Source organism: Moesziomyces antarcticus, assembly GCF_000747765.1.
Source record: "Moesziomyces antarcticus DNA, scaffold: scaffold_v10052, strain JCM 10317, whole genome shotgun sequence".
Classification (NCBI taxonomy): domain Eukaryota; kingdom Fungi; phylum Basidiomycota; class Ustilaginomycetes; order Ustilaginales; family Ustilaginaceae; genus Moesziomyces; species Moesziomyces antarcticus.
The window spans coordinates 1-21,214 of NW_014638958.1; the positions used below are offsets into that span (position 1 = coordinate 1).

Here is a 21,214-nt window from a genome sequence, read left to right on the forward strand (position 1 = left end):
CCCGCGTCAACCTTGACTACGAATGAATTGGTTTGGTTGCAGGGCACAAGAGTGTGACAACCGCGCTAACTTGGTTGCAGACACGTGTGTGTGTGTGGCTCGCATGGCCTCGTCTGACTCGTTGGCAAAAGCGCGCGATAATCGCGACGTCGTTCTGCGGTAGAGCCAAAGCCAGCCAAGCTTAGCCACGAGTTGGTGGTGGGGGGTTCGGAGCGAGCTTGTGCCATGCGCGTCTTTTTGCGTGCTTCGCCTCGCACATGGCAACTCGACTCTGCCAGCTAACTGCACCCGCGTCGGTCAAGTGGGCCCTTGACAGTATGCACTTCGGCCCACGCTCGCTCGGCGGAGTGTTCTTCTAGCGTCAACAGTGCGACACGTCAGTGCAGGATCGCCTGGGCACCATGCCAGCACGCCCCAACCTCCGCTCTCACCCCTTTCGCATCGCATCGCATCGCCTCGCCTCGCCTCATCTCGCCTCATCTCGCCAGCATCACCGCAACCTCCCGTGTGTCATCACCGCCAGCGTTTGCGTTTCACAACGCCGAGTACGGTATCGCTCTGCTCTGCTCACATCACCCCCTTCCGAACGGCTTCGGCAAGGCCAGATCAATCTATCGCTGCACATTCCTCACACAGCCCCTCTGTTGGCCAGATCCAGCAGCACCGCCGACTCGTAACCACCGGCGTTCTGCAATCCAAGCGCCCACCTCTTCGCTCATTCTGCCCTTCCGGCCCCAACCTTATTAGACGGACGAAAGCCACGGCTGATTTCGTTTGTGCGCGTCTCCCTGTCCCTCCTCCTCCATCACTATCACTGCCGCCGCTTTCATCTCGGACTCGGCCGCGCTCTCCCGGCGCGCATATATAAACATCCAGGCCTTTTGTTCTGTGCACGCACGTCCAGGGCAAACCATCACCATGTCACGACTATCCAACATGCTCGCTGCGTGGTGCGTGCTGCTGCTGGCCAGCTTGGTCTCGGCACAATCGTCCTCGTCGTCGTCATCCTCTCTGTTCTCCGACTCGCGCTGCAACTCCAATCTCTGCCTCAGCGTCATCTACAGCCCTTCGCAAAAGGTGTACAACATGACCATGTCGACCGATGGCGGTGGAGCTCCCAACGGCTGGTACGCCGTGGGCACAGGCAACAAGATGAAGGGTTCCAACATGATGATCGGCTGGGTCGACACGACCGGCAACGTCGTCATGTCGCAACGCACCGCCTCGGGCCACGATGACCCCGTCACCACCATCACGGCCGCAGCCGCCACGATGCATACCAAACAGTCGTTTTCCAACAGCTCGGGTACCGTCTGGGCATGGTCGTTCCCGCTCTCGAGCTCCGACTCGACGCCCGGATCGTCCACCTCGTTTATCTGGGCCGCCAACAAGAACAACAACCCGGCATCCAGCACCTCTGCTCATCTGAAGCAGCACTCGGACTATGGCACATTCTCGCTCGATCTCACCAAGCCCTACACGCCTTCCACCTCGTCGTCCTCGTCGTCCTCTTCGGGCTCGAACACCAACGGCACGCCCCTCACGCCATCGACGGGCGCCAACAACCAGGCCACGTCGACTCGCGTGCTCAACACGAGCAACAGGCTCATCATTGCACACATGATCATGATGATTCTGGGATGGTTCATCCTCGTGCCCGCGGGCATCCTGGTGGGCCGATACGGACGCACCTTGTTCACGTGGTTCCCCGTGCACCGCGGGCTGCAGATCGCTGCGTTTGTGGTGGTGCTGATTGCCTTTATCCTCATCATTGTCGAGGTGGGTCGAGGCGGCGATGGCCACTTTGAGAGCACGCACGCCAAGGCGGGTCTGGCCATCTTTATCCTCATGATCGTCCAGATTGTGCTCGGTGCCGTAGGCCACAAGACGAAGCGCTTCAACCCGTCGAGGATCGTGCATGTGGTGCTCGGACTCGGCGTGACGGGCGCTGCCATTTGGAACTCGAGCGAGGGACTCAGCCTGTGGGACTGGGGCGCGCCGCGATGGGCCAAGTGGATCCTGTGGATCTGGGCGGCGGTGCTTGCTGTGGCGTACCTGGCTGGACTGGCGCTGCTGCCTCGCGATCTGCGACAGTGGCGTCAGTCGCAGCCGGGTGCCGAGGAGAAGCAGACCTACACCGGTCTCGAGCCCTACCACTCGGCCGGTGCCTACGACACTCCGGCCGATTCGTCGCAGCTCCACCTGTCCGAGCAGCACGCGCTCAAGCAGCAGCAGCCTTACCAAGCCAACGCGCATCCGGGTTGGGGTGCTCAGCCACTGCAGACCAACAACGCTCAGTATGGCTACGAGCCGTACGCACAGCCGCAACGTTTCTAGTCTTTAGAGCAATCGAACGAATGCATGAACATGACCCCTCGCTTGATAGCAAGGCAATCTGAGAGTTGGCTGCGATCTGTCATTTGGCATGAGCGGAATCGGGAGATGGGTTTGTGCTTTTCGGTGGAAGAACGCGCCCTGCTGCCTGGTGATGGATTTCTGAATTTCGAGAAGCGGCTGGAAAGCGCTGGAGGGATGTGGAGGCATGGCGCCTCTTCGCGCATCTTCGCGAGCTGTTTTTGCGGAAGTTGTGCTCGGCTGCGGGAAAAGAGAGCGCTTCCATGCAGCGGTTCCAACTTCAAAGCCATGTGGTGAATCAGCGGCTGCGCACGGCTTTCAAAGCGCAGTATAAGAACACCACACGGCTTCCTCCGCACGCCTTTCCTCCGTCCAACCATTCCAGATCCGCTGTTCCATCCGCATACCTCCATACCCATTCGCAAAGCATTCATACCCCTGTACATCACACTACCACAGCATAGGCACCCTTCTGCCACTCTAGCATCATCATCACCATGTCGTTCGAATTCACAGACCGAGCCCAGTCCTCCGTCTCGGCAGCTCTCCAGCTCGCCAAGGACCACTCCCACCCACAGGTCAGCCCGGCGCACCTCGCATTAGCGCTGCTCACCGACGACACGTCCAACTCGCAGGGCGTACAGTCCACCAACGAGTCGAGCCAGTCGCTCTTCAAGAGCATCTGCACAAAGGCGGGCGTCGACATCAAGATCCTCGAGGACAAGCTGCGCACCGCGCTGCGCAAGATCCCATCCCAGACGCCGCCGCCCGACGACATCAGTCTCTCGAGTCCGGCGCTCAAGGTGCTCAAGGAGGCCGAGAACCAAAAGAGCACCCAGCGCGACGCCTACATCGCACAGGACCACATCCTTCTCGGCCTCATCAACGACAACACCATCAAGCAGCTCCTCAAGGAGGCTGGCCTCGCCAACGAGCAGCTCATCAAGACCGCCATCACTCAGGCAAGAGGCGGCCGCCACATCGACTCCAAGAGCGCAGAAGCCGGCTACGATGCGCTCGCAAAGTACTGCACCGACCTCACCCAGCTCGCCGCCGAAGGATCCCTCGACCCCGTCATCGGCCGCGACAACGAGATCCGCCGCGCCGTACGTGTCCTCTCCCGCAGGACCAAGAACAACGCCGTGCTCATCGGTAGCCCCGGCGTCGGCAAGACCGCCATCGTCGAAGGCCTCGCACAGCGCGTCGTCGACCGCGACGTCCCACCCAACCTGCTCGGCAAGATCCTCAGCCTCGACGTCGGCGGCCTCATGGCAGGCGCAAAATACCGCGGCGAGTACGAGGAGCGCGTCAAGTCGGTGCTCGCAGACATTGAAAAGATGACCGCCGACGGAACCCCCTGCATCCTCTTTATCGACGAGATGCATCTGCTCATGGCCGGCCAGGGCAGCTCCGGCGGCGGCATGGATGCGGCCAATCTGCTCAAGCCCATGCTCGCGCGCGGCAAGCTTCGTGTCATCGGCTGCACCACCGCCAACGAGTACCGTCAGTACATCGAGAAGGACGCTGCGCTCGAGCGCCGCTTCCAGTCCATCCTGGTCAACGAGCCCAGCGTCGAGGACTGCATCGCCATCCTGCGCGGCATCCGCGACAAGTACGAGGTACACCACGGCGTGCGCATCCTCGACGCCGCCATCGTCTCGGCCGCGCAGCTCGCCAAGCGCTACCTTACCGATCGTCGTCTGCCCGACTCGGCCATCGACCTGGTCGACGAGGCGTGCGCCGACGTGCGCGTCTCGCGCGAGACGGTGCCCGAAGAGGTGGACAGGCTGGAGCGCAAGCGGCTGCAGCTCGAGATTGCGGTGCATGCGCTGTCGCGCGAGAAGGATGCGCAGTCCAAGCAGTCGCTCGACGAGACTCGCAAGCAGATCCAGGCGATCGACGACGAGCTCGCACCCATAAAGGCGGCGTACGAGGCGCAGAAGGCCAAGGGCGACGAGATCAACAGCGTGCGCCGCAAGATGGAGGAGGTGCGCGCCAAGATCGCCGAGGCCGAGCGCAGGTACGACCTCGCCACGGCGAGCGACCTCAAGTTCTACGCGCTGCCCGACCTCGAGACCAAGCTGCAGCAGCTCCAGGCGGCCGAGCGCCGGCGCGAGGAGGAAGGGCGCGATGCGGACAACAACGCCGTGACGGCGGATGCGATCGCGAGCATCGTGTCGCGCTGGACGGGCATCCCCGTGTCGCGCATGCTCGAGTCGGAGAAGAACAAGCTGCTGCGCCTCGAGCGCACGCTGGCCAAGGAGGTCATCGGCCAGGACGAGGCGGTCAAGAGCGTGGCGCAGGCGATCCGGCTGTCGCGCTCGGGGCTGGCGGATGCCAATCGGCCCATCGCATCGTTCCTCTTTGCCGGATCGTCGGGCTCGGGCAAGACGCTGCTGAGCCGCACGCTGGCCAAGTGCATGTTCGATTCGGCCGACGCCATGGTGCGCATCGACTGCAGCGAGTTTTCGGAGAAGCACTCGATCTCGCGCCTGATTGGTGCGCCTCCGGGCTACGTGGGGCACGAGGAGGGCGGCGTGCTGACCGAGGCGGTGCGTCGCAAGCCGTTTAGCATTGTGCTTCTCGACGAGATCGAAAAGGCGTCGCGCGAGTTTGTGCAGCTCTTCCTGGGCGTGCTCGACGAAGGGCGCCTGCAGGACAGCCAGGGCAGACAGGTGTCGTTCCGCAACACGATCATCATCATGACGTCCAACCTGGGCTCGGCGTACATCAACGAGGCCGAGGAGGACGAGATGGGCGATGCGACGCGCCAGCTCGTCATGGGCAGCATCAAGGCGGCGCTGCCCACCGAGTTTGTCAACCGTATCGACAGCATCGTGGTCTTTAGCAAGCTCTCGCGCCGCAACGTCAAGTCGATTGTGGATGTAAGGCTGCGCGAGATCGAGCAGCGCATCGTGGCCAACGGCGGCAAGTCGAAGCTCGTGCTTGATGATGCGGCCAAGGACTTTTTGGTGGCGACTGGATTCTCGCCCACGATGGGCGCCAGGCCGCTCAACCGGTCGATCCAGCAGGAGCTGTTGTCGCCGCTGTCGATCCTCATTCTGTCCGGCAGGATTGACATCAAGGAGGATGCAGAGATTCGAGTGCGCTTCGACAAGCACCGCAACGGCCTGGTGGTGGAGCCCAACCACGAGGCGAGCACGGCCAATGGCGCCGACGACGTGGCCATGTCCGACAGCGACGATGACGACGACGACTATGCTCGCATCGAGGAGGATCCTCTGGACTGAGCGTCGCGCCCGCGTCTGCATCCGCATCTACATCTGCGTTTCTCATCACTCTTTCACTTGTTCCTGCATTTGGTATTTGAATCCGAGAAGGTTTACATTTCCAGCTCTTGTTGTGTGCCAAGTGTGTGTGTGTGTGTGTGTGTGTGTGTGTGTGTGTGTGTGTGTGTGTGTGTGTGTGTGTGTGTGTGTGTGTGTGTGTGTGTGTGTGTGTGTGTGTGGGTGTGTGTGTGTGTGTGTGTGTGTGTGTGTGGTGAGAGTGAGATTAGATCTTGTGCTGCTGTTGGGGTTCGCGCGTCTTACCGAGCTGGCCGGACTCGATGAGTTTGCCCTCTACCTCCTTCTCGACCTCTGGAATGAGCTTCTCCAGTTCATCCCAATCGTTCCCGATGAGCGAGACGTCTACGCCGTTATTCCACTTTGGATACGAGCCGACCTTGATGCCCTTGTCCTTGCACTTGTCCGTAAGCTTGACGAGGAAGGGGGAGATGTTGCTTTCGGGCAGACGCGTGTGGATGAGCACCCTGTAGGGACGGGGTCGGTTGGGGTCGAGGGGGATGTAGCTCTCCATACCGTCGAGCAACGCTTCGAACAGTCGTGGCACGCCAGGGAGGATGCAGAGTTTACCCGCCATGCGCACGACGGGAACCCACAACCTTTCGGTGGGGAAGATCACCTCGGCATGTTTGTTCGGAAAGAGCGCCATGCGTTTGCGTGCGGTGATCATATCCGGCGTAACGTCGGTATTCACCTGTCTAGCCTTGAGATTCTCCGCCATCCTACGCACCACCTCTTCATCGTACTCGAGCTCGGCACCAAACGCCTTGGCCATACTTTCGTATGTAATGTCGTCCGGCGTAGGTCCGATACCACCGCTGCTGACGACCCAGTCGAACTGATCCGTGAGTCGACGTGCGGCCTCTACGATCGTCTCTTGATCGTCGGGGATCACCTCGATGCGGCGCAGATCGATGCCCAGGTCGAAGCAGAATTTGGCGAGGTAGTTCGAGTTGCTGTCCTTGGTCTTGCCGTTCAGCACCTCGTCGCCGATGATGAGGCATGCGGCTGTCGACACGTACTTGCCTGCACCGAGCGGGTTGGTGCGCGAAAAGTCGGGCAGCGGTGTCTTTTCGAACACCGGCAGTTCGGGCGCGGATGAGGAGTTGGCCATATTTCGTCGCCAAGTCGCAGTGAAAGTGGAGATAGGGATGCGTGTGGACGGGCGAGCAAGTGGCGACACGGCGCGAAGAAGGAGCATGAGCGGATGAGGAGCTGGTGGTGGATGCAAGGCGAGCTGTTCTTTCGGACAGAGTCCGCGTCGAGAGCGCGGCGCATTGACCGCCTCCAACGCTGCTTTGCGTAAGACTGCCGAAGTCCTCCACATATTTGGACAGCACCAAATTGCTGTTTGTTAGATTCTTATTGTCGCCTTCCGTATCTCGCCGCTCACCTCGCTCAAGTCAAGCCAGCATACACACAAACTCTTTGGGGCTAAATTGAGCGATCCATTGCATTGGTGACTGCTCGGCTCTACTTGCCACAAGCGGCGGTCCAGGTGTCATCACCGATCTGGATCTTGTTCGCCTTCTTGACCGCCTCACTGCCGAGGAAGTCGTCCAGATCACACGCGCCCGTGGCGTCGGTCTTGCACAGGACGCCCAGATCGACAGGAGCCTTGTTGAGGCGCAGCTGGATCTTGCTGCCGCCCTTCTTGCTGCACTTGAGCTTCCTCCACTCCATCTGAGCCGCAAACGGCACCTGCACACTCGTCCTCCAGTTGCGGTCGGGCTTGACCGGGCCGGTGGTGGGGTACGACTTGTCCGCGGCAAGGCCGAGCGAGGTGAGGATGAGATCGATGGTGGTATCGTGTGCAAAGTCGAAGAACAGTGTCCTCTGCGCTCCGTCGGGCTCGGTGAATTCTTCCGGGTGCGTCAGACGCTGCGTGAGGTTCGAGACAAACAGCGATCCCATCACCTGGCCCGAAGAGTTGGGCAGACCGTACCCAAAGGCGCCGCGCATGAGCAGGTCGAGTTCGTACTCAAACTGCTCGATCTGCTGCCTGCTGAATACGCCGCACCACGGACTGCGCTCGACCGAGCCGGTGGTGGCCAGATCGTATGCACACGCCCACAGCATCCCGTGCACGTTGTCCGCGGTGATGTTGATCCACGGGTAGGCGCGCTTGAGCTGCGTGTTGAACTGCTTGGCGATCGGAGGCAGGTACACGGCCCCCCACTCGCTCACCGGCTTGCCGCCGGACGAGTACGTCCAGTTCTTGCACGTCTCCATGGGCGTAATGTAGCTCTTGACCCCAAGGCTCTCGGAAATCACGTCGAGCCTGCCCGTCGTGTTGGCCGTCTTGCCCAGGTACCCGGCCGCAAACCACTGCGCACTTTCCACCACACGGTCCTGCTGGCCGGCGAGGAAGAGCGTCGTGTTGAGCTTGGGGTAGTCGAGACGCATCTGCACGCCGTGTTCAAACAGCTCGCGTCGTCCCACCGCCGTCAAGTCGTCCTGCTTGAGCTTGTCGGCATTCCACCCCTCTCCCGCCAGGAACGCAAACTGCGATGGGAGCTTGGCTGCAGGCTGGCTGAGCTGCGCAGTGTGGTTGTTGAGGTAGTACGACAGGTTTCGCACCGTGCCGATCTCTTGGCTGATCGGACCGCGCGAGCCGTGACGGTGGATGAGCGACACCGACTCCACCTCGCAACCCTCAGGCACGCCCGACGACACGTGTCCCTCCACGGGTGCGTCAAAGTACGGCGAGAGGTTGCCCAGGTGGTGCTCGAGCTTCCACGCTCCCGACGCCGCGTTCCGCTCGGTGATGAGCGAAGCAGCGGCCGTAGTGGCCAGCGCCACGAGCTGCAGCACCAGCAGCAGCGATGCGCTCTTGTATACAGCAGCGACCATGGTTGAAAGAATGCGTGGTTGGGTTGTTGTGGCAGAGCGATGCAGAGGCTGGTGCGCCAGAAGTATATATGTCTTTTCACCTCCTCTCCCTCTCCGCGCGTGGCCGTTGGGTTGGCCACGAAGATTTCCTTCTTTGGTGTACCTGCATCCGTTTGCCAAGAAGGCTTCTTTGTTATCTCGCTTCCTCGCTTCGAGCCGACGCGGCTGTTCGGAACGCCCCCAATCAGCGTGCGGCTCAGCTGACCAGGTGGCACCGGGTGGCACGAGGTGGCAAGACAAGGTGGGGGGGATGTGCAACAGCCGACCTCGGACTAGCGTCTGCCGATGCGCGTTTCATCTGCACAGCGTGGCGAAGGCAAAAGGCGCTAAGCGAGCTTGCCTCCTTCCTTTGCGGGCGGTGAGCCGTACTGGACAGGCCGCCGCCGTTTCCGACGGCCAAACGTGCTCCGCTGCAACCGCTTCCGCTTCCAAACCCCGCCTTCGAGGCGATAAGAAGGTCAAGATCTTACACTCTCAAAAAACACACGCTCGGCCTTGTCCGACGCCGGGCGAATCTGATTCAACGCTGCTGTGCGACGCTGCTCGACGTGCAGCGCGGGGGAGGTGGGTCCAGGCACACACACGCATGTTCAGCTAGCTGCCTGCAGCAGCGCGAGAGCAACACTTGACACCAACACCTTTCTCGCTTGTCCTCGCCATCCCCTCCTATCATCCTGGCGATTCCTCGAAGCACATCATCATGGAGCGTGACTTTACTGTGGTCTTTCGCGTGCGGCCTTCGCTGCTCGACACCGCGTCAACCACGGGGCTCGTTGAGGCTGCCTCCACGGGCGAGCTGACCGTCAACGAGCCGCGCACCAAGCTGCACACTTCCGCGGACGAGTACACTCCGCACACCTTTGCCGCCGATGCAGCCTACCTCGCCGCATCGACGAGCGACGACGTTTTCCGCGCGCACATTGCGCCGCTCATCCCGTTCGTCCTCACCGGCGGGTTTGCCACCGTGCTGGCGTACGGCCAGACGGGGAGCGGCAAGACGCATACGCTATCGCAGTGTTCGCGCCTCGCGATTTCGGCGCTCGTGGCCGCCAACGCCGATTCGTGCCACATCGAGGTGTGCGCGATCGAGCTGTACGGCAAGGCCCAGAACGACCTGCTCGATGCCAGCAACACGCGCGTCATGGTCGCCGAGACGCTGCAGGCGAGCAGCACGTTTGCGCGCGCCACGCTGCGCACCGTCTCGAGCGCCGACGAGCTGCTATCGCACGTCGAGGCAGCTTGGGCGCAGCGCATCACGCGCGGCACGGAGAAGAATCCGCACAGCTCGCGATCGCATGCGCTCATCCGCATCATCTGCCGCTCCAAGCTCGATGCCAACGCCACTCCCGGTGTTTTGCAGCTCGTGGATCTCGCGGGCTCCGAACGCGCCGCTGACCATTCGCCCACACAGGCACAGGCACGTATGGCCGAAACCGTTGCGATCAATACCTCGCTCATGACGCTCAAGCAGTGCATCCGTGCACGCACCTCCCCCGCGCCCTCGGCCAACGGTGCGCCGCCGCACATTCCGTTCCGAAGCTCCAAGTTGACGCTGGCGCTCAAGGAGGCGTTTGACCTGTATGCGCGCCAGCCGACGCACACCGTCTTCATCGCCACGGCCAGCCCGGACCTCGTCGACCAGCCTGCTACGCTCAACACGCTGCGCTATGCTGCCGCGCTCGTAGCGGCCCCGCATGCGCGCATCCAGCTGCAACCCGACCCGCAAGGCCGCAATATCTTCTTCTGGACTCCAGCTCGTCTTGCAGAGTGGATCCTCAAATACGCCTCGCCCTTTATCACCCCTGCCAACGTCGAAGCTCTCGTCCAGGGCCAGGACGGTGCGGCATTCGCACGCGTTCCCAAGCAGCAGTTCTACGCCCGATTCGCCAATGCTATGGACGCGAAGCTGGAGGGCAAGGCAGAAGCAAAGGCCAAGGAGGTGTATCTCAAGTGGTGGAAGCTCGTCATCGCCTCGCGCACCATCTCGCAGAAGGCGCTGGCGGACGAGTGGAAGAAGCGACATGCGGCCAAGCTCGCACACGAGGCAGAGGAGGAGGGCAGGGATGCAGAGGTGCAGAGGCTGCTCCGGCTCGAGGCGGTAGCCAAGGCGCCCGAAGGCGTCGGCGCGTAAGGAATCATGCAATGTCAATCTCATTCACCCAGCAGCACGCCGTGTTCAAAACCGGCTCGGATTTCGCATTGTGGGAGGGAAGGAGGGCTAGGACGTGTCGCCCTTGACCCAGGGCACCACACTCGCTTGGTCGCCTTGGAGCACCAGCTGCGTCTTGGCAAGAACATTCTCCTCGGTATCCATTTCGAGCTCGTACTTGCCAGGATAGAGCACCAGATTGCCCTCTTCATCACCCCTCGCCAGCGCAGCCTGGGTGATCTCCACCTCTACGCTCCTGCTCTCGCCGGGCGCGATCGCCTTGACCTTCTTATACCCCACCAGCGTCTTGTTCGGATGAGGTGCTGGACCGTTGGTGTGCCTCGCAAAGACGAGTGCCGCATAATCCGACGCCCGCTTTCCGGTGTTCGTGATTGTCGCTTGCACCTTCGCGACTTGCTCGAACTCGGCGTACCCCGCGGTGGCGATGGTGTACGGTGCCGGCTGGGCGAGCTCGGCCTTGAACGTGGTGTAGTGCAGTCCGTGCGCGTACGGGTAAGTTGGCGTTCCGCTGTACCACTTGTACGTCCTTCCTGGATACGTTCCATTCGGCCTGAGTGCCATGGTCGTCTCTGCCAGCCCATCGATGTACTCCGCAGGATACTGCGTGATGGGCAGCCTTCCAGCGGGGGCAGTGTTGCCCGCAATCACATCCATCACGGCCAGCGCACCGCTCTGACCCGGATATCCCGCCCACAACAGCGCACCGACGTTACCGTCGGCCTTGATCGACGCACCATCGATCTGGCCACCTCCAAACTGGACCACCGCCATCTTTTTGGCGATGCCGCCGAGCGTATGGATGAGCTGGAGCTGGTTCGGCGGCCATGCGATCGTGGAACGGTCGAGTTCCTCGCTCTCGATCGTCGGGTCGATTCCACCGGCAAACACGACCACATCGGCGTCCCGAGCAAGGTCCATCGCCACCTCCGCATCGGTCTGATTGTACGCGCCCGAAATCGTGGTGCCGTTGGTCGAGCTGATGGTGGCGTGGCTGAACACGCGCTGGGCAGCTTCGGTCATGGTGATCGCAAACGGACCCGGTCCGGCATAGTTACCCCTCAGCGCAAAGGTCGCGTTCGAGTACGGGCCGATCACCGCCACCTTCATCGCGGCATCCACTGGCAGCGTACCGTTGTTCTTGAGCAGCGTTACCGACGCCGCTGCCGAAGTGTACGCCAGATCCTGCGCGGCTTTGGTATTCACATCCTCCCACCCAAGCCCCCGCAGCGGTTGACCGTCTTTAGAATCGAACAGGCCGAGGCGGACCTGGCTGGCGTACATGCGCGCGACCGCGGTACGAATCGTCTCTACACTCGTCAAATTCTGTTCGAGAGCCTGTGCCAAATTATCGCTATACGTCGCGCCGCAGTTGAGGTCCGTACCTGCATTGATCGAGTCCGCCGCCGCCTGAACATAGCTATCGGCATAGTGGTGTCCATCGTACACATTCGCCACAGCATCGCAGTCGGACGTGACGTAGTTGTGCTTCTTGTCCAGCCCCCACTCTTGGCGCGCCAGAGTCTCGAGGTAGTACTTGGATGCCGAGGGCGGCACGTTGTTCACCGCATTGTACGACGTCATGAGCGTCACCGCCTTGCCGTCGCGCACACACGCGCGGAACTGGGGCAGATAGAACTCGGCGAGCTCCTGCTTGCTAACCACCGCGTCGAACTGGTACCTCTCCACCCCATCCCACTTTTCCAGATCGTACGCAAGGTAGTGCTTGCACGTCGCTGCCAGTCTGAGATTGTCCTCGTCGGGGCCCTGGAGGCCCTGGACCATCTTGACGGCGTACCTGCTCATGTGCAGCGGGTCCTCACCCGCGGTTTCCTGTCCCCTGCCCCAGCGCGGATCGCGGAAGCAGTTGATGTTGAGCGGGCTGTACATGTTCAACCCCGCCTTGCCGGCATTGTTAAACGCCCTCGTCTCGTTGGCAATATGCGTCGCCACCTGCTCGTACAGGGCATCGTCAAACGTCGCGCCCAGGTTGATGATCTGTGGAAAATTCGTCGCCGATCCATACGGCTTCTCGACATCGTCGGCAAAATTGACGCCCGGACTCCCAGCCACGCCATGCAGCGCTTCGGTCCACCACTGGTAGGGCGGGATGCCGAGACGAGGCACGCCGGGAGCCGTGTTGATTGTGTTGTTGATGAGCTCCTGCGTGGAGAATTCGGCGACGAGCGAGGTGGCGCGCGTCCAGTAGTCGAGCGAAGTATCGCACACCGCGTTAGCCGACAGAGGCGTGCCCGGAGAGCAGTCGGGGAACGAGAAGTTGACGTGCTGCAGCGCCAGTGGCGACAGCGTGATGGCGCGCTTGATCCACATCGTCAATGCTTGGAAGCCGTGTCGCTCTTGATCCGTCTCTACCGAGGAATGGGGCTCAAGAGACAGGGGAGGGGGTATATATGCTTCCTTGAAGGGAGGGCAGTCGGGAGGTACTTGCGTCAGGGTCCAGGTGCATCACCGGCGAGAGTGTCTCCCCCTCATCCCCCGTGTGGGGTAAGCTGCACCTCCTGCATTCCTACAATTCGACCGGCGACTTTCCCACCCGCCATCGCACCCAAACACATCCTCAACATGAGAGACATGGAGCTGCTGGTCGCCGGTCGCGCAACTCGATGACGACCTGCGCAGGCCAAGCGAGCGTTGTGCACGGACGCCGAGTACGCCGGTGGGCTTCTCTACCCCACACTGTCGCGGCACAACCCTTGGAAGCGAGGGTGTGGTAGCGAGTGTGGTTCGCGTCGGAGATCTCAAGCATCACGGCGACCATCCTGTACCCCGCAACGCAAAGTCGCCGGTGCGGGGACGATTGGCGTGATTCGGCTAGGTCTGTGCTTCGGCTCGCAGGTATGAGGGCTAGCTTCGGCAATCCTGTTTGCATGTCCGACATGTCGCATAGTGCGGCATTTTTCCCTAATTGTCAGATCGTCTCTACATACACTTTATCGAATCAAAAAATGGCATTGCTCCGAGTTGTGCGTCCGATGCGGAAGTCGGAGGCGGAGGCGGAGGCKGCTCGCAAATTCGACCGTGCGAGACGCGCCTTGCAGGTGGGTCTGGGCTTTCAACGCGCGACTGCCAAACTCCCTCATCGGTTTGCATCTCTCCACCATCCTCGCCGTCTGCGTTGCATTGTTTTGGGCGGCGGGCTACATGACTCCGCGCTCTGCCTCTAGCGTGTTTGCACCCTGCCACCTATTGCTCTCTCTCGTCACCACCATCTTCGCTGCCACCATGGCGGTGCTCTCCAAGTCGCTCGGTACGCTCACCGCGGGTGCACTGATGCTCGTCGCACTCGCCTCGCCCCGCAGCCAGCGCATGCGCTTCTACCTCAACTCGCTCATCTACATCGCCGGCTTGGGCATCTGCAGCTTCTGGGGCATTGTAGTGTCGATCGTCATGTCCCTCATCCCGGGACAGAGGCTCAACATCAACCGCGTCGTGGCGAGGTCCTTCTGGCGTCTCGTCAGCCCGCTCGTGGGAGTACGGTTCATCGTCGAGGGCGAAGAGCATTTCGACCAAGCTAGACCCGCGGTTGTGGTGGGCAACCACCAAACTGCCATGGACATCTTGTACTTGGGCCGGATCTTCCCCGGGCATGCATCGATTATGGCCAAGAAGGAGCTGCAGTTCGCACCGCTGTTGGGCCAGTTCATGACGCTGTCTGGCGCGGTGTTTATCAACCGCAAGAACCTCAAGGACAGCATCAAGGCGTTCAAGCAGGTGGGCGACACCATGAACAAGAACAACCTCAGCTTGTGGATTTTCCCCGAAGGCACCCGATCTGGCCTCGCCACCCCGGACCTTTTGCCGTTTAAAAAGGGCGCCTTTCACCTGGCTATTCAGGCGGGCGTGCCGGTGGTGCCCGTGGTGTGCGAGAACTACAACCGGATCTTCGACTCCAAGTCGCGCTTCGAAAGCGGCACGATTAGGATCAAGGTGCTCGCTCCCATCCCCACCTCGCACCTCACGGCCCAGGATGCAGGCGAGCTCACCGAGACGGTGCGCGAAAAGATGCTCGCCGCACTCCGGGAGATGGACGAGCAGCGCCAGCGGAACGACCTCAACCCGGCCGACGACTACGACTCCAAGCCGCATGGCGTCGTGGGATTCCTCGCTCGATTCGTAGGCTCTTCGCACGGATTCCAAAAGATCAACGCCCGCGTGGATCGCACCGAGCAAAAGCTGCGTCAAAAAGGTGACGGCTCCCAAGCTGGCGACTACAACCTCGTTTCGGAAGCGCAAAAGTCCAAGTAGCCCCCCGTCTTCCCCCTGTACATACTTGCTCATGCTTCTTCAAAAGAAAAACCGTAACTGTGATTGTTGAGTGTGCGAGGGTTAGACACGCTGAGCGAGGGGTGAGACGAGACTGGCTACAAAAGCGCTGATCGTCTTACCGGCACCAGCGCCCCAGACACCCGTGCTGACTTGGTCGCAGCACGTCTCGAACTCGTGCGTGGCGGCGACGGTGTGCCAGTGCGTGTAGACGTACGCCTTGATGCGCGCATGCAGCTCGGCGTACATGCTCGTCGCCAGCAGCGTGGGGAATGCCGAGTGTGGGGTGAGCGTGTCGACGAGATGGACTGCTGCTAGCCGCGAGAGCGAGTGCAACTCGTACCGATGCGCCAGCCTAAACACCGCCAGCGCCGACGCTGCCCCAGGTGCACTACACGGATGCGAGTGCACATCCCATCCTTCCCCCTCCCCCTCCTTGACGGGTGAGGTCGGTTTGGAGCTGGTGCGACGTCGAACCGACCCGGACGTCGCCGTATGTACAAACGACCCCGACACTTCGCGTCCATGCCCCAGCTCCATCCCGTATTCCTCGTCGAGCTGCGAAACCGGTGTCCACTCGACCAAAACATCCCCCTCGCTCTCGCCAGCTACGGCGGCGGGTTTGGCCCACTCGTCATCCAGCACTGCACTGCGCACGTCTTCGTGCGGCGCAAACTCCACCTCGTCCGTATACAGGTATCGCAAAAACCAATACACCGTCGCAAAGTCGGCGTCGGGTATGCGAAGCGTACGAACCTTGCGCGCCGCACCCGAGCCGTACGCGTGGCTGATACCCTCGCTGAACTCTGAGCCGAGCATGGTGCGGAAGTAGTCGCTTCGACTTTTTAGAACGCTCGCGTGCGCCCACAGCACGCGATCGCGCACGTACATCTGCTCGTCGCTTTCCTCCGCCCGAGCTTGAGCCGGATGCGTCGACCCAATAGGAAACGGTACGATGCGAGCTGACCGATTCGATCCGCCATCATCATCATCGTCGGAAAGCGCTTCCTCCTTCTCGGCCCCGGGGAGTAAGACACCCCTCTCGCGCACGATGATACGCACATCGCCCGTATTGGCATCATCCATCAACCCGCGCAACGACGTCAGCACCGCCCTGGGCACGAGATGATGTCCCTCCACCTCGACAGGCACCCTCGCCACCGCACCACCTCCCAAGTGCCCTTCCAACTCGCGCACATGTCCCGGTCCGAGCCCGAGCTGAATCGTAAGCGCAATCGCATCCTGTCCCGCCACCTGTTCATCCTGCAGCATCTGCGAGACGCTCGGCAGATGGTGGCACGTGAACAGGTCGGCGTCCTTGTGGAAGGTGTAGTCGTAGAAGCGACGCCACAACCAGCCGCCGTTTTCTGCATTTCGCCGGCCGACGGGAGCGCGCACGGGCCGCAGACCCAACATGATGCTCGCGGGGATCTCGACGTTGGCATGCGTATAGTCGAGCACGAGCGCGGTGAGGTAGACGGAGAGGATGGTGATGCTCGCCGAGACGGTTGGGGGCGAAGACGTCGCGTCTGTGCTGTCGACGGATGCGGATGGATCGGTGTCGTGCGGGTGGTCTACTTGCTCGTCGTTGGATGCTAGACTGCGAGTGGTGCGCACCAGCTCGAGCTTCCACTTTCCATCGCCAAACACGGGCGGGTTGGTCCAAATATCGCTCTTGCCCGCACCCGCACTGACGGAGCGACCGCCTTCGGAGGGCGGCGGCGAGTGCTCGACCTCTTCGCGCAGGAGGTGCAGGTCGCGAATGGTCCAGGTGAACGAGATCGTAGTCGTCTCTTCAAACGTCGGCTGCGTGTCGGCAATCAATGCTGCTGGCGGGGTACGATGCTGAGCAGCCGGTGGGTCGTGGAGAGAGTGTGGTCGGCGATGGGACGGGTTGGTGGTGGATGCAGAGGGTTGGGGCTGATGCGGGTGTGAGTGAATGGGGGTCGAGTACCAGCTGAGGTGGGTAGCGTTTGGGCTCGAGTTTGAGGCGGTAGGGTCGCGAGGATTTGAGGGTTGCGATCTTGCGGGGCGAACCCAGGCCGGCTGAATGCGGGTGGTGTGGGATGGACGCGGCCCGACGAAGCCAGCGGGGCTATCGGCGCGGAAGGGGTGGCCAAACATGGAAGGGATGGCGTTGGAGCCATCGGTGGAGGCCATTGCGGAGGCTGTGGAGTGCTGTCGGATGCGACGTGCCGAGGTGGTAGAATCGCGAGCGGCGATGACGCCCGCGGAGTTGTGGGCTAAGCTCGACGAGGCGCGACGTGGCGACACTGCGGTCTGGGTGGTGGGTGTACGCGGGGTGGGAGTGGCGGTGCCCGAGCCGGGTGCTGCCGAGCTGGCTGCTGAGCCGGTGGATGCTAGTGCGGTGCTGCGAGGGAGCATGGATGCCGAGGCGACCGAGCTTGTGGATGGCAGAGGCGAGGTGGATGCAGGATCCGCTGGGGTGTTTGTCGGGAGGGTGGACTCGGTGGGCGCTGCCGCCGCAGTGTCTGTAGACGAAGCAGCGTTGGCTGATGCCGATGACTGTTCGGAGGGTGTTGCCATGGTGGTGATGCCGCTGTCGATGCAGTGAGAGAGAGTGTGTGTTGGATGAAGAGCGGATGGAGGCTGAGTTGGGCCGCTCTCTCTCTATCTCTGACAGCCGCATCATGCAGGGGCGGCTGCAGTCTTGGACCCTGCGCCTCCACACTTGGATCTAACAGCAATTTTTCGTCAATTTGTCACCTTTGACGGTGTAACATCAGCCTCTCTTTTGCTCGCGGTGACACAGCAACACGGGCCATTTCTATCGTTGAGCCGCGTTCCAGCGCCAGGCTCGCTTAGACGCATTGACCGCATCAGGATCCGCGGCTCACTCTGCTTTACCGAGCACACAAAGTACGACAAATAAGCGCCGCTTTGCTCATGCGGGCCAACATGCTCTTCGCTGCCGGATAGAGTGCTTTGGGCCAATCGGACGACCGGTCGCTAGCTTTGCCATGCCCCAAGCGTCAATGCATGCAGAGCCGCGAGAGAGAGGGGATGAGGGAGGGCGCGTGCGTATCGATGTGTGCTCTCTCGGTGGTGATGCTGTGCGGAGTGAGGTGCCAGAAGAATTGCAATCGAGTAGCGGCGGTGGCGGCGGGGAAAAGAAAAAGGACCGAAAAAAGGCGAGAAGAAAAAAAAAATAGAAAAAGAAAAGAAAAGGTCCGAGCAGTGGCGTGAGAATGTGAGGGAGAGAGAGAGAGAGAGAGAGAGAGTGGGAGCGGACGTGAAAATGGGCGAAGCGCGCATCTCGCAGCTCAGCAGCGGCGGTTACCACCTCGCAGCCAAACCACCGCCAGCCAAGCTCCGGCGATTCCTTTGGCTTGCCTTCGGCTCGCTTTCCGATTCTGACACATCGCCCTCTCGCCGCTCTCGCAGCCAGGGTGTCACTGTGGCGCGTCAAAGAGAGGTGGAGACCCGCAGCCGCGTGAATTGGAATTCAGCGCATCGTCCGCATCAACCCCGCATTAGCTCGCACTCCGGCCTCGCTCACACTCACTCGCACACTCACTCTCACACACCCGGCTCAGCTTCATCATCCACCACTACTACCACCACCACCACATCCCCCCAACCACACACACACACACATCCCACAATCATGGCCGCCGCAACCACCGCCGCCGCCGAGGCTGGCCTTCAGTACACACCCATCGATGCCATCCCGGGCATCGTCTCGGACCTGCGCGCCGCCTTCTTGACCGGCAAGACGCGCTCGATCGAGTACCGCAAGAACCAGCTCAAGCAGCTCGCCTACATGTTCAAGGATCACCAGGACGACTTCATCCAGTCGCTCCAGAAGGATCTCGGCCGTTCGCGCTTCGAGAGCGTCTTTGCCGAGCTCATGGGCACCACCAACGAGATCGTCGAGACGGTCAACAAGCTCGACAAGTGGGCCAAGCCCGCCAAGCCCTGGGCCGGCCTCGCCTGGGCTGCCCACGGCGCCACCGTCCGCTCCGAGCCCAAGGGCACCGTGCTCGTCCTCGGCGCCTGGAACTACCCCATCACCGTCCAGGTGGGCCCCGTGATCGGCGCCATCGCCGCCGGCAACACGGTGCTGCTCAAGCCGTCCGAGGTGGCCGGCCACACGGCCAAGCTGCTCGCCGAGCTGTGGAACAAGTACCTCGACCCCGAGTGCTTCCGCATCGTCAACGGCGGCATCCCCGAGACCACGGCGGTGCTCGACCAGCGCTTCGAACACATCTTCTACACGGGCAACGGCACCGTCGGCCGCATCATCGCCGAAAAGGCCGCCAAGTGGCTGTGCCCCACCACGCTCGAGCTCGGCGGCAAGTCGCCCGTCTACGTCGACAAGAGCGCCGACCTCGCCATCGCCGCGCACCGCATCCTGTGGGGCAAGTCGTTCAACTGCGGCCAGACGTGCATCGCTCCGGACTACGTGCTCATCCCGCACGAGCTGCAGGACCGCTTCGTCGCCGAGCTCAAAAAGGCCTACGAGCGCTTCTACCCGCAGCTCAAGGGTGGTGTCAACGCGTCGGAGAGCTACGCGCGCATCATCAACACGGGTCACTGGAAGCGGCTCAATGCCATGCTCTCCGGCACCAAGGGCAAGGTGGTGCTGGGCGGCGAGGGCGACGAGGCCCAAAAGTTCCTGGCACCCACCGTGATCGCCGACGTCAGGGTGGACGACGCGGTGATGTCCGGCGAGATCTTTGGGCCGCTGCTGCCCATCGTGCCCGTGCGCGACGTCAAGGCGGCGGTGGACTTTATCAACTCGCGCGACCAGCCGCTGGCGCTCTACCTGTTTGCCGGCGACAGCAAGGTGAAGCAGTTCTTCTTTGACAACACGCGCTCGGGCGCGTGCGTGCAGGGCGACACGCTGCTCCACTTTGCCGTCGACGCGCTGCCGTTTGGCGGCACCGGCCCCTCGGGCTACGGCAACTACCACGGCAAGGCGAGCTTCGACCAGTTCAGCCACCAGCGCGCCTCGCTCGACGCCCCCTCCACCGGCATCCTCGGCAAGATCATCGAGGCCGTCATGGCGTCGCGCTACCCGCCCTACACCGACGCCAACCTCAAGAAGATGCGCGCGCTCGCCGCCTACTCGGTCTCGTTCTCGCGTCCCAACAACCCGCACCAGTCCAAGACCGCCTCTTCCGTAAGTGTTGCTTCGTGACCACCGCCGCAGCGTCTCCTCTGGCCTCTCGCAGCATTCCCCTCCCTCCCGCTCGCACACTCCACGGCGATGAACAGCAAACTGAGCAGCGGATTCCTTGTCTATCTCTCTCCTCTCCCTTGCCTCCTGCACACGGCCCATGCCTGCTTGCATTGTTGCACTCGTGATACGCTCACCGAAACGCTGCGGGACGGCCTGAATCACGTGACCTCCTCATGCTGACGCCCTCCTTCCCCACTGTTTCTTTTCCCTCCCCACTGCCTTCATCTGCGCGCGACGTCGGCCCTTGAATCTCCGTATCTTGGCGTGGCGCTGCGCGGTTACCACCTGGATTTTTTTTTTCACACGCGCGCGCGTCTATCTCGCTCGCTCGATGTTCGCTCTAACACTCGATCTCGCGGGGGGCTACCGTGCGCATCAAGAGACCCGCCAAGGCGTGATGGGCCGGCGTTGGGTGCTGCTCGTGCTGCTGCTGGCGCTCGTGTTCGGTGCACGCTCCAGGGGTCTCATCGGCTGGATCTGAGTGGGCCGTTGCACAGCACAGCACGCCAGGGCACGGGCATCACCTCCGCAATAACCCGCTGTAGCACCGCGGTTGGGCTCGGGTGGATACCCTCGGTTTGCTTTTGACTCAATACCACGTTTCGTTTTTGACTTGGAACCGGGCGCTGAAGTGTTTCGGAATGCGTGCGAATCGATGTCGGAACGGCGTTTGCGGGGAGCTTGTTGGAGCCGGAAAGAGTGGTTTGAGCCGGTGTCTTTGCGAAGCGAGGGGGGGTTGGAGAACATGCGGGTGTGGGGGGTGCGTCTTAACAGGCATTGGGATTTTTTTGGGGGCCGGGTTTCGAAAAAAGTGTGGGGTCGAGCGCGGGGGGGTTGGATTCCGGGTAAAGAAAGCGTTCGGGACCGCGGCATTGCACCGGCTACGCCTCGCCGGTTAGCCTTCTCTGGCGCTGCCGGTAGTAGCTCTCGGCGTGTGGGTCTGTGCAAGTCCTCTTTACTACCACCATCCATCCCTCTCCCTCACACTGCATACACCATACCCCC

The 21,214-nt window shown here is 61.7% G+C and overlaps 9 protein-coding genes across 9 annotated transcripts, besides 1 other annotated feature; 5 read left to right on the forward strand and 4 right to left on the reverse strand.

Moving 5' to 3' along the window:
• Window positions 1-386: 386 nt before the first annotated feature.
• Window positions 387-747: a sequence feature (In-frame stop codon was detected at splice-junction site;~hypothetical protein).
• A 171-nt stretch (window positions 748-918) lies between these two features.
• PAN0_052c6450 (CBD9-like protein) lies at window positions 919-2,337 on the forward strand (the record flags this gene model as incomplete). Its single annotated transcript, XM_014798094.1, has 1 exon — window positions 919-2,337. One exon carries the CDS (start codon window positions 919-921, stop codon window positions 2,335-2,337), a length of 1,419 nt encoding a protein of 472 aa, XP_014653580.1.
• A 515-nt stretch (window positions 2,338-2,852) lies between these two features.
• Window positions 2,853-5,606, forward strand: PAN0_052c6451 (heat shock protein hsp98; the record flags this gene model as incomplete). The annotated part of the gene is made up of 1 exon (XM_014798095.1): window positions 2,853-5,606. One exon carries the CDS (start codon window positions 2,853-2,855, stop codon window positions 5,604-5,606), a length of 2,754 nt encoding a protein of 917 aa, XP_014653581.1.
• Window positions 5,607-5,868: 262 nt separating this feature from the next.
• On the reverse strand, window positions 5,869-6,987 carry PAN0_052d6452 (molybdopterin binding protein; the record flags this gene model as incomplete). The annotated part of the gene is made up of 1 exon (XM_014798096.1): window positions 5,869-6,987. One exon carries the CDS (start codon window positions 6,985-6,987, stop codon window positions 5,869-5,871), a length of 1,119 nt encoding a protein of 372 aa, XP_014653582.1.
• Window positions 6,988-7,133: 146 nt separating this feature from the next.
• PAN0_052d6453 (phosphoglycerate mutase-like protein) lies at window positions 7,134-8,513 on the reverse strand (the record flags this gene model as incomplete). The annotated part of the gene is made up of 1 exon (XM_014798097.1): window positions 7,134-8,513. One exon carries the CDS (start codon window positions 8,511-8,513, stop codon window positions 7,134-7,136), a length of 1,380 nt encoding a protein of 459 aa, XP_014653583.1.
• A 739-nt stretch (window positions 8,514-9,252) lies between these two features.
• PAN0_052c6454 (MCAK-like kinesin) lies at window positions 9,253-10,683 on the forward strand (the record flags this gene model as incomplete). Its single annotated transcript, XM_014798098.1, has 1 exon — window positions 9,253-10,683. One exon carries the CDS (start codon window positions 9,253-9,255, stop codon window positions 10,681-10,683), a length of 1,431 nt encoding a protein of 476 aa, XP_014653584.1.
• Window positions 10,684-10,770: 87 nt separating this feature from the next.
• On the reverse strand, window positions 10,771-13,050 carry PAN0_052d6455 (glycoside hydrolase family 3 protein; the record flags this gene model as incomplete). Its single annotated transcript, XM_014798099.1, has 1 exon — window positions 10,771-13,050. One exon carries the CDS (start codon window positions 13,048-13,050, stop codon window positions 10,771-10,773), a length of 2,280 nt encoding a protein of 759 aa, XP_014653585.1.
• An 831-nt stretch (window positions 13,051-13,881) lies between these two features.
• PAN0_052c6456 (1-acylglycerol-3-phosphate O-acyltransferase) lies at window positions 13,882-14,985 on the forward strand (the record flags this gene model as incomplete). Its single annotated transcript, XM_014798100.1, has 1 exon — window positions 13,882-14,985. One exon carries the CDS (start codon window positions 13,882-13,884, stop codon window positions 14,983-14,985), a length of 1,104 nt encoding a protein of 367 aa, XP_014653586.1.
• An 81-nt stretch (window positions 14,986-15,066) lies between these two features.
• Window positions 15,067-17,550, reverse strand: PAN0_052d6457 (uncharacterized protein; the record flags this gene model as incomplete). The annotated part of the gene is made up of 1 exon (XM_014798101.1): window positions 15,067-17,550. The coding sequence occupies one exon, from the start codon at window positions 17,548-17,550 to the stop codon at window positions 15,067-15,069; it is 2,484 nt and encodes an 827-aa protein (XP_014653587.1).
• A 1,081-nt stretch (window positions 17,551-18,631) lies between these two features.
• Window positions 18,632-20,167, forward strand: PAN0_052c6458 (aldehyde dehydrogenase; the record flags this gene model as incomplete). Its single annotated transcript, XM_014798102.1, has 1 exon — window positions 18,632-20,167. The coding sequence occupies one exon, from the start codon at window positions 18,632-18,634 to the stop codon at window positions 20,165-20,167; it is 1,536 nt and encodes a 511-aa protein (XP_014653588.1).
• Window positions 20,168-21,214: the final 1,047 nt, after the last annotated feature.